The 11,501-nt window shown below is 44.9% G+C and overlaps 1 protein-coding gene across 2 annotated transcripts; it reads right to left on the reverse strand.

Moving 5' to 3' along the window:
* Positions 1 to 641: 641 nt before the first annotated feature.
* Positions 642 to 7,669, reverse strand: LOC133398208 (gastrula zinc finger protein XlCGF52.1-like). Of its 2 annotated transcripts, none has more exons than XM_061669825.1 (3): positions 7,350 to 7,669; positions 6,684 to 6,844; positions 642 to 2,382 (listed from the first exon to the last, which is right to left on the reverse strand). In XM_061669825.1, exons 2-3 carry the CDS (start codon positions 6,826 to 6,828, stop codon positions 1,295 to 1,297), a joined length of 1,233 nt encoding a protein of 410 aa, XP_061525809.1. In that variant the 5' UTR covers positions 6,829 to 6,844; positions 7,350 to 7,669; the 3' UTR covers positions 642 to 1,294. The 2 variants fall into 2 exon arrangements, with proteins under 2 accessions (XP_061525809.1, XP_061525808.1); XM_061669824.1 differs by having other exon boundaries at positions 6,684 to 6,884.
* Between the last annotated feature and the right edge of the window lie 3,832 nt (positions 7,670 to 11,501).

Below are 11,501 nucleotides of genomic sequence, written 5' to 3' on the forward strand. Positions count from 1 at the left end.
AAAAAAGCCGTGGATTACAAAAGGCAAAGCGGATGCATGCAAAAAGAAAAAGAAAAGTCTACCTATGGGCTTCCCCAAGGGTCTGTACCACGCCCGAAATGATTCCGAGTATATCGTATAAGAATACATTTTTTTGGAGTGATTATAGATAGCAAGCTTTATTGGAAGTCACATGAAGACAACATCAACAAAATCATAGCCGTCGTCTATAACACCAAGGATGTTCGAAACGTGAAATCCTGATATCCGCTTTTCTGCTCACTATTGCTTCCACGCATGACTCACAGTATTGAGATAGGGGTCAACACATACAAATCCAATACTTAGCCTGTGTCTAAGTTGCAGAAAATAGCTGCAGAAATCCTGAATCAATCGAAATACCCAGAAGCAACAAATGCATTATTTCCCCACTTAAAAACTAAAGTACTGACAAAATATATGACCCAGGTATAAATGAAAGAAATTGCATAAATATTGTAACTTTCCTGTGAGTTTGACTTTTGGGACAAATTTGTGCAAAGCTTGTTTTTTGTTTGTTGGAAGGTGCCATATTTTACAATTTTGTTGTGTATTTGGGATGTGATATTGGCTCTATGGCGCCTCATTAAACATGAAATATGAATTAAAACGGTTGTTGCATGGCCGCGCTCCGGACCTTTTTTTTTTTCTGCCGAGCGGCTTGAAATCAGGCCATTGGCATTTCTCAAGCTTATCTACGTCACTAAACCTCCGTCCATCCATCCATCCATTCTCTCTACCGCTTAGCCTCACTAGTGTCGCAGGCCAGCCCTGGCCTAATCCAGCTATCTTTGGGCGAGAAGCGGGGTACACCCTGAACTGGTCGCCAGCCAATCGCACCCATTTGCACCTACTGGCAATTTAGAGTCTTCAATCAACCCACCAAGCATGTTTTGGGGATGTGGGAGGAGAAGATGCAAACTCCACACAGGCGGGGCCGGGATTTGAACCTCGGTCCTCAGAACTGTGAGGCGGATGTGCTAACCGGCCCCCAACGTGCCTAACCTGACCTTTACATTTATAGCTTTATGATCACCCCATTCTCACCAGCACACTTGTGTGTCTTAGCCACATACATACGAGAGAATCTTTGCTCACAAACAACGCAGGAAAATGGTTGAACAACCAGTGTGGGTTCTTGCGTGTTCTTAGTGAAGCTTTGACCACAATCTAAACAGGAAAAAAACGTTTCTCATTGGTGTGGATTCTTGTGCGTGTATTAACCTTCCCCTTCTGAGTGAATCTTTTACAACAAAATGAGCAGGAAAAATGTTTCTCACCTGTGAATTCTTATGTGTGTTTTCAAGTTTGCCTTTAAGGAGAATCTTTGACCACAAACCGAGCAGGCAAACGGTTTCTCTCCAGCGTGCGCTCTTGTGTGTCGCTTTAAGCTCTCCTTAACAGAGAATCTTTGACCACAAACTGCGCAGGCAAAAGGTTTCTCTCCGGTATGGGTTCTTGTGTGTATTCTTAAGCTTCCCCTATGAGAGAATCTTTGACCACAAACTGAGCAGGCAAAAGGTTTCTCACCAGTGTGGGTTCTTGTGTGTATTTTAATGGTTCCCTTATGAGAGAATCTTTGGCCACAAACTGAGCAGGCAAAAGGTTTCTCTCCGGTGTGCGTTCTTGTGTGTGTGTTTAAGGTTCCTTTTACAGAGAATCTTTGCCCACAAACTGAGCAGAAAAAGGGTTTCTCTCCAGTGTGGGTTCTTGTGTGTTTTTTTAAGTCTCCCTTCTGAGTGAATCTTTGACTACAAACTGAGCAGGGAAAAGGTTTCTGTCCAGTATGGGTGCTTGTGTGTATTTTCAGGCTTCCCTTATGAGAAAACCTTTGACCGCAGACTGAGCAGGCGAGCGGTTTCTCACCAGTGTGAGTACTTGTGTGACTTCTTAAGTGTTCTTTCTGAGAAAATCGTTTACTACAAATTGAGCAGGTGAAAGGTTTCTCACCCGTGTGTGTTCTTTTGTGTCGTTTCAAACGGCTACGATAAGCAAATGTTTTCCCACACTGGGAACATACCCATTGTTTCTTGTCAGTGTGACATGTCATATCACTTTCAGACTGTTCATCCTCATCATAGTCAGAAGAGTGTGACGTCAGGTCATCGCTATCTGATAATGGCGCGATGAGGCCGTCTGCTGGTGATCCTCCACAGTGGTCTCCACCCCCCTCTCTTGTCATGTGTGGACTTGAGCTGCTGCTTGGAGGCTCCGCCTCTCTGCTCTCCTCAGTGTGACTTTCAGCTTCCCTCTTCCAAGGGACACCAGTGGATGGCAACTCGGTGATGTCCTCCTCCTCCACCTCCTCTTTAATGTGAGGTGGCTCTGGCTCCAGCTGCTTAGTACAAAGACTTCCACTGATGTCTGCAAGACACAAGATGACAAGCACATAGTCTGGTCAAGTCAATTCTCATCTTACTTTATTGGTATGGAATTGCAAATGCACCTATCCTTGGTGACTCATGGAAAAAAAAAATATATATATATATATATATTCATGTCAAAATACTGCATACTGCAGTGGTTTTAACCTTGTAGGTATGGAACCCCGCAGCTTTCATACATGCACTCATGGAACCCTTCCTACTTGGAAAAAATAAAAAAACAGGTATACTTTTTTTATTTTCTGCGTCGATTCTCAGTCAGCCAGGTCAGGGTAATCTGCAAAGGTTGCATCCTGGCAACGGGACTGCTCTTTTATGTTCAACAAAGAGGAACAATGATAGTTTTCTCTCATATCATTTTGGCAAAAAGTGAGTTCCTTCGTGTTATTTCTACAATCCTCGAAAAGGGTTCATAGGTAAGAGTAAATGATGTGTCGTCTTCGTCGCGTGTCAATCCAAGAGCTGGTTTATTTTTCGCCTTTTGTCTTGTTGCAGTACTTTAACTATCTGATGGCCAATAAAGTTTTTTTTCAATTTTGTCGGTGAAAAAAAAAAAAAAGCACGGCGTCGGCGTGGGACTATTTTGCGGTTAGAGTAAGCATGTCATTAACCGTTTTTATTAAAGTAATTGCAATAAAGTAATTGACAACCCCAATTCCAATGAAGTTGGGACGTTGTGTTGAACATCAATAAAAACAGAATACAATGATTTGCAAGTCATGTTCAACCCATATTGAATTGAATACAGTACAAAGACAAGATATTTCATGTTCAAACTGATCAACTTGATTGTTTTTAGCAAATAATCATGAACTTGGAATTTGATGGCTGCAACATGTTCCAAAAAAGATGGGACGGGTGGCAAGAAAGACGGAGAAAGTTGAGGAAAGCTCACCAAACACGTGTTTGGGACATCCCACAGGTGAACAAGCTAATTGGGAACAGGTGGGGGCCATGATTGGGTAGCAAAGGAGCTTCCCTGAATTGCTCGGTCATTCACAAGCCAAGATGGGGCGAGGTTCACCTCTTTGTGAACTAGTGCGTGAGAAAACAGTCCAACAGTTTAAGGTCAATGTTCCTCAACGTACAGTTGCAAGGAATTGAGGGATTTCATCATCTGCGGTCCATAATATTGTCAAAAGGTTCCGAGAATCTGGAGAAATCGCTGCATGGAAGCGGCCAGACCGAAAACCAATATTGAATGCCCGTGACCTTCGATCCCTCAGACGGCGCTGCATCAAAAACAGACATCAATGTGGATAGGATATCACCACATGGGCTCAGGAACACTTCAGAAAACCAATGTCAGTCAATACAGTTCGGCGCTACAGCCACAACAACTTAAAACTCTACTATGCAAAGCAAAAGCCTTTTATCAACAACACCCAGAAACGCCGCCGGCTTCTTTGAGCCCGAGCTCATCTCAGATGGACTGATGCAAAGTGGAAAAGTGTTCTGTGGTCCGACGAGTCCACATTTCAAATTGTTTTGGGAACTTTTGGACGTCGTGTCCTCCGGGCCAAAGAGGAAAACAACCATCCGGACTGTTATGGACACAAAGTTCAAAAGCCAGCATCTGTGATGGTATGGGGCTGTGTTAGTGCCGATGGCATGGGTGACTTACACGTCTGTGAAGGCACCATTAATGATGCAATCTCGGGTCTAAATGACTACAGGCCTGTCGCTTTGACATCTGTGGTCATGAAGTCCTTTGAACGTCTCGTGCTGGACCACCTCAAGAGCGTCACAGGTCCCCCGCTGGACCCCCTGCAGTTTGCCTACCGAGCGAACAGGTCTGCGGATGATGCGGTCAACATGGGACTGCACTTCATCCTAGAACACCTCGACAGTGCAGGGACCTACGCGAGGATCCTCTTCGTGGACTTCAGCTCAGCGTTCAATACCGTCATCCCTGAACTCCTTTCATCCAAGCTTCTCCAGCTCAGCGTCTCAGCTGCCATCTGCCAGTGGATTTACAGCTTCCTAACGGGCAGGACACAGCAGGTGAGGCTGGGGGAGGCCACCTCATCCACACGCAGCATCAGCACCGGGGCGCCCCAAGGTTGTGTCCTCTCTCCGCTGCTCTTCTCTCTCGACGCGAACGACTGCACCTCAGCGAACCCGACTGTCAAACTCCTAAATTTGCAGATGACACCACTGTCATCGGCCTCATCGAGGACGGTGACGAGTCTGCATATCGACAGGAAGCGGAGCGGCCGGAGCTGCGGTGCGGCCGACACAACCTGGAGCTGAACACGCTCAAGACTGTAGAGATGATCGTGGACTTCAGGAGGCATCCTTTGCCACAGCTGCCCCTCACGTTGTCCAGCTGCCTGGTGTCAACCGTCGAGACCTTCAAATTCCTGGGAATTACAATCTCTCAGGACCTGAAGCGGGCGACCGACATCAACTCCGTCCTCAAAAAGGACCAGCAGAGGATGTGCTTCCTGCGGCTTCTGAGAAAGCACGGCCTGCCACCGGAGCCGCTGAGACGGTTCTACACAGCGGTCATCGAATCGGTCCTGTGTTCTTCCATCACAGTCCGGTTTGGCGCCGCTACAAAAAAGGACAAACTCCGACTGCGACGGACAATCAAAACTGCTGAAAGGATTGTCGGTACCCCCCTACCCACCATTGAGGACTTGCACGCTGCCAGAACTAAGACAAGGGCGTGCAAAATCCTCTCGGACCCTCCGCACCCCGGTCACCGGCTCTTCCAACTCCTTCCCTCAGGTAGGTGCTACCGATCAATGCAAACTAGAACTAGTAGACATTCCAACAGCTTCTTCCCTCTTGCGATCAACTTCTTAAACACCTAACCTACAATTCCATGACAACATGCTGGCAATTTTTTGACTTGAGTTCGTCGTCACATTTCTGTGGGGCCAATTATGTATTACTCGTGCACTCACTGTAGTTGTCTCGCCACGCTGCACTATTTGCATATACTGGCCACTCATGCCAGAGTAGCATCTGCTCCATTTGCACACTGATTGAGGAGTATCTGCAACATTTGCACAATCGACATTGTCCCAGATGATCGCACGACTCGTCACTTTAAACCGCATCCACTCCTTGAAGTCTCGGCGCCCTTTGCACAATGGTCATTGCACCGGACTACTGCAATATTAGTCGTTCGAACTGCTCGAAGTGCTAGAGGACTCTGCGTCTGTTGTCGTACTCGAGCGGCTCCAACTACCGGAGACAAATTCCTTGTGTGTTTTTGGACATACTTGGCAAATAAAGATGATTCTGATTCTGATTTATTGAATGTTGTTCAAAGAAAAGGTGATGTCACACCGTGGTGAACATGACCCTGTGCCAGCTTTTTTGGAACGTGTTGCAGCCATAAAATTCTGATAAACAATAAAGTTTATCAGTTTGAATCTCTTGTCTTTGTAGTGTATTCCATTAAATAAAGGTCGAACATGATTTGAAATCATTGTATTCTGTTTTTATTTATGTTTAACACAACGTCCCAACTGGATGGATGCAGTACACAGTACGCAAGTATAGACCATAATTGAACAAGTCATGTAAATAGACACCTTGCTCTATCTTGTGATCGGTTTTCGTTTTTTTTTGTTTGTTTTTTTAAACTTGCTGATCGGTGATCGGCCCCCCAAAAAAAAAAAATCCTAAAAAAAATAACATAAAATCCATTGTGTAATTTGTATACATTAGCCCTTGCTCTCCAGGTGTCTTTTTTTTGTTTCAGTTTATGCAGCAGGTCGATAGTTCCTAAAGACCCAGCCGTGAACCTATACGGCTAAAATGCCAGCTAGTCCAGGGAAGTTGAACAACATGAAGGCTGTCTATGCCTTTTTTTTTTAATTAATGCCTTATGATTTTTAGATTTACAAGAAATGCTGAATTTATTTCTATTTGTGTATATTTTACTTTATGGGTTTGAATTTGCCTCACTGAAACTGTTTCGATACAAGAAAATACAGTTTGCTGCTCGATGTGAATACAAAAATAAAGAAATAATTTTTGAGAAAAAGAAAAACAATTGGTGGCCAATTGTGAAACGGCTTCATTTTTTCTTGTGCATTAGAAAACAATTTTAAAAAATTATGTAATTTCAAAAAAACAAATTTAAAAAAAAATCGAATTTCATAAATTCTTGTAGGATATACAAATACTAAAATATTCGATAGCTCCAGGCCTACTAATCGTATATTGTATGTAACGTCACACATGGACTGTAAATAAACAATATATTATATTATTAAAATGTAAATGTATTTCCGAAACAAGCGAGAGAGAAATGAACCCAACCTGCTCTGCGGAGCACAATTCGCGGCTGCAGATCGAACGCGGCGTCCGGTCGTTGACCTCGTTGACCTCGTTGACCTCGTGGCTCCTTCTCCTCCTTCGGGCCCCAAAGTTCCTCGTCGTACTCCGCTGTCCTCCCCGCACGCATTTTCACACTTTCCGCTCTACGTTGGACGGAATGAGAAGAGCAAGTGACAATCGGACCTGCGAAACAATGACATCAAGATTAACATTTGGACGTTGGGGGTTCAACAAATTGGGGGGGTACCAAAGTCAACAAGAGGAAACAGTAGAACGTGCACTTATGCATTGTAAGAGATATGACACAGACAGACGGCAGCTCATTTGTGACCTCAGGAGAGAAAATCTCTTTCAACATGATAGACATTCTACAAAAGGATTCAGAAAATACTTGTCATGGGTTATTAGTATCTTCGACAAATAAAGATGATAGGACCTAGTTGCTGGTGCCCCCCCCCCCCCCCCCCAACAATTTATGCTCACGCTTGATCTCTGCTCGACTTTTAGTTTTGATCCCAAACGCGTCTCTTTGTTAGCAAGCTAAAAATAAGCTAAGCTAAACTAAGCTAAGCTAGGCCGAGAAGCTTCAACCGGACACGAAGATTCAACGAATAACGTTTTAGTTGCGTAAATTCGTGATGGACGTACAGTGACGAGGATTACAAACTGGTACAAACTGAGGAAAATGTAATGGATTTAGTTGTTTGGGGGGGGGGGAAGATTAAATAAAAAATAAAAATCCGTCTGCAGCGGAACATGTACGGCAACCCCACTTGGACAAACTTCTAGTCCTTAACGTGCGAAACAACATAACAGCCAAGAAAACCACAAAGCTCCCGTGACTGAGCAATTTTAAAACAAGCTTTCGATTATACCAACATAATCTTGAAAATGCTTTTTTTTTCAAGTGGCTGTTTTAGGGTATATGTCGAGTTGCGTGTTAGCGACACGAAGTTTAACCAGTTTGATTACAGTGACCACTGCACGTCTCTTTTTTTTTTGTTCTTTTGCAAAGGCGGAGCGAACATGATAAATAAAGTTGGGTGGAAAAAGAACAACGACGGATCAGCGCTGCCATAAGTGGGTGTATCGCACTCGCACATAGAAAAAAACTGAAATAATTCTCATGTATTGCATATTTATTGTTGTTATTATTCTTTACAACGACAAGATTCAGTCCCGTGATTCTGGACCCAAACAGGCGGGGTCCTTCGGTGGCCTGCGCGCCTGATGATGACGTCACAGTGTATCGCACTTCCACTCGGGCAATCAACATTGCGCGAGTCAGGATGTTCGGTTGCTCGGTTCCGCGCTTTTCCGTTTGTTATTTCACTTCCCCTCGAACATTGTTCCCGATATATATATTACAGAAAATGCCAAGTCACTGTAGTGTTTTATTTTTATGATGACTGTTACCTTTTCGGAATGAAAAAGGACCTACTCTTTTTGTTGTTGTTGTTTGGGGCGTGCTTCCAGCACTGTTAGCCCAATTGATCCATTACAATTACTTTATTGATAAAAGGAACAGATCTCAGTAATATCAACTGATTTGTCCCATCTGAGCTTGTAACTAATACAGGATGGATTTGTTTTCATTTTCCCTTGTACTTATCCCAGCCTTTGTTTTTATTGTACCGCACAATTGATCATCTCGGCGTCTGATTGATATAGCTCATTGTATTGATTGATGGGATTATTCATTGATTGGACCAAATATCAGTTGCAATATTACTATTTAAAAATAAATCATACTATGGATACAAATATTAATCAAAGGCGGTGACCGAAACATTTAACATTATAAGCAACGCTGTAATTGAAGAACCTCATGACAAGTTAGCTCCACTGTCACACAACCTAACCTTCCTCCACCCGTTCCAACCTGCTTCCAATCTTGCTGATGCAGCCCCACCTCCACCCTAACCGCTGCCCTCATACATGTCCTGTACTATTCTCTGCCACTCCAGACTTCCGCATGCAGTTCCACAGTTCCTCTCTGGGTACGCTGTCACACGCTTTCTCGAGATCCACAAAGACACAATGTGGCTCCTTCTGACCTTCTCTATACTTTTCCATCAACATCCTCAAGGCAAATAATGCATCTGTGGTCCTCTTTCTAGGCATGAAACCGTACTGTTGCTCGCAAATACTCACTTCTGTCCTGATCGTAGCCTCCACTACTCTTTCCCATAACTTCATTGTGTGGCTCATCCACTTTATTCCTCTATAGTTCCCACATCACCCTTGTTCTTAAAAATGGGCACCAGCGCACTTTTCCTCCATTCCTCAGGCATCTTCTCCCCAGCCACCTCTCCTAGATGCTTCCATACCTCCACAGGTATGTCATCAGGACCGACTGCATTTTCATTTTTCCTCTGATTTAGTGCCTTTCTAAGTTCCCCCATCTCTATCCCTCCGCCTGGCCAGCCTGTATAGATCCTTTTCTCCTTCTTTAGTGTCCAACCTGCCATACATGTCATCCTATGCCTCTTGTTTTGCCTTTGCCACCTCTACCTTTGCCCTGTGTCGCATCTCAATGTATTCCTTTCGCCTCTCCTCGGTCCTCTCAGTGTCCCACTTCTTCTTAGCTAACCTCTTTCCTTGTATGATTTCCTGTACTGTGAGGTTCCACCACCAAGTCGCCTTCTCTCCTTTCCTCCCAGAAGATACACCAAGTACTCTCCTGCCTGCCTCTCTGATCACCTTGGCTGCAGTGGTCCAGTCTTCTGGAAGCTCCTGCCGTCCACCGAGAGCCCGTCTCACCTCTTCCCGAAAAGCCGCACAATACTCTTGCTTTCTCAGCTTCCACCACATGGTTCTCTGCTCTGCCTTTGTCTTCCTAATCTTCCGCCCCACCACCAGAGTCATCTTCCACACCCCCATCCTATGCTGTCTAGCCACACTCTCCCCTACCACGACCTTACAGTTGGTAACCTCCTTCAGATGACATCGTCTGCGCAAGATGTAATCCACCTGCGTGCTTCTACCTCCGCTCTTGTAGGTCACCCCATGTTCGTGCCTCTTCTGGAAAAAAGTGTTCACTACAGCCATTTGCATCCTTGTTGCAAAGTCTACCACCATCTGTCCCTCCAAGTTCCTTTCCTGGATGCCGTACTTACCCATCACTTCTTCATCGCCCCTATGACCTTCACCAACATGTCCATTACAATCTGCACCAATCACGACTCTCTCTCTGTCTGGGATGCTCAGAACTACTTCGTCTAGATCCTTCCAAAATTTCTCTTTCACCTCGAGGTCGCATCGTACCTGCGGGGCATAGCCACTAATCACATTACGCACTAGGTACGGAAAGTATTCAGACCCCAATTTTCCACTCTTTTTTGCATCCATTTGCTAAAATCATTTCAGACCATCCCCCCCCCCCCGTATTAATGTAGACACAGCACCCCATATTGACAGGGGAAAAAAATGTAATTGTTGACATTTTGGCAGATTTATTAAAAAAAGAACAATTGAAATCTCACACAGCCATAAGTATCCAGACCCCCTACTCAGTATTTATTAGACGCACCCCTTTGAGCCAATACAGCCGTGAGTCTTTTTGAGAACGATGCAACTGGTTTTTCACACTTGCATTTGGGGACCCTCTGCCATTCCTCCTTGCAGATCTTCTCCAGTTCTGTCAGGTTGGATGGTGAACGTTGGTGGGCAGCCATTTTCAGGTCTCTCCAGAGATGCTCAATTGGGTTGAAGTCAGGGCTCTGGCTGGCCCATTCAAGAACAGTCACGGAGTTGTTCTGAAGCCACTTCGTCGTTATTTTAGCTGTGCGCTAAGAGTCATTGTCTTGTTTGATGGTGAACCTTCGGCCCAGTCTGAGTTCCTGATCGCTTCAGAGAAGGTTTTCGTCCAGGCTATCCCCGTACTTGGCCGCATTCATCTTTCCTTCGATTGCAACCCCAAAGCGTGATGCTTCACCGTTGGGACTGTATTGGACAGGCGATGAGCAGTGCCTGCTTTTCTCCACACATGCCACTTAGAATTAAGGCCACCAATTTCTATCTTGCTCTCATTAGACCAGAGAATCTTATTTCTCACCATCTTGGAGTCCTTCTGGTGTTTTTTAGCAAAGTCCATGCGGGCTTTCACGTGTCTTGCACTGAGAAGAGGCTTCCGTCGAGCTACTCCGAATCAGAATCAGAATCATCTTTATTTGCCCAGTTTGTCCCAAAAAACACACCAGGAATTTGTCTCCGGTAGTTGGAGCCGCTCTAGTACGACAACAGACGGTCAATTGACAGAGAAGACTTTGGAGACAGAAAGACATTAAGAAAAACAGTCACTGGGCAATAGAAGGTTGCTAGTTATCTGGTAATGCCGGAACAATTTTTTATTTCTTTTTTTGAAAACTTCTGCAAAGGATGCAGAGTCCTCGAGCACTTCGAATGAGTAATATTGCAATAGTCCGCTGCAATGACCATTGTGCAAAGGGCGCCGAGACAATGTTGATTGTGCAAATGGTGCAGATACTCCGACAGTGAGTGTACGAGTCATGTATAATTGGCCCCACAGAAATGGCACAACAAACTCTAGACAGAAAAATTGCCAGCATGTTGTCATGGAATTGTAGGTCAGGTGATTAAGAAGTTGATTGCAAGAGGGAAGAAGCTGTTGGCTCCTTTGGCAGGCCGTGCTTTCTCAGAAGCCGCAGGAAGTACATCCTCTGCTGGGCCTTTTTGAGGACGGAGTTGATGTCGGTCGCCCGCGTCAGGTCCTGAGAGACTGTGATTCCCGGGAACTCGAAGGTCTCGACGGTCGACACGAGGCAGCCGGACAACGCG

The sequence above is a fragment of the Phycodurus eques genome, unplaced genomic scaffold (assembly GCF_024500275.1).
Source record: "Phycodurus eques isolate BA_2022a unplaced genomic scaffold, UOR_Pequ_1.1 contig_25, whole genome shotgun sequence".
Taxonomy (NCBI): Eukaryota; Metazoa; Chordata; class Actinopteri; order Syngnathiformes; family Syngnathidae; genus Phycodurus; species Phycodurus eques.

Excerpts from the sequence above, each read along its gene's own strand:
- LOC133398208 (XM_061669825.1), bottom strand. The coding sequence starts at position 6,828 with ATGCGTGCGGGGAGGACAGCGGAGTACGACGAGGAACTTTGGGGCCCG. Across the intron at positions 2,383-6,683 it reads AATTGTGCTCCGCAGAGCAG|ACATCAGTGGAAGTCTTTGT; the intron begins GTTGGGTTCATT and ends TGTGTCTTGCAG.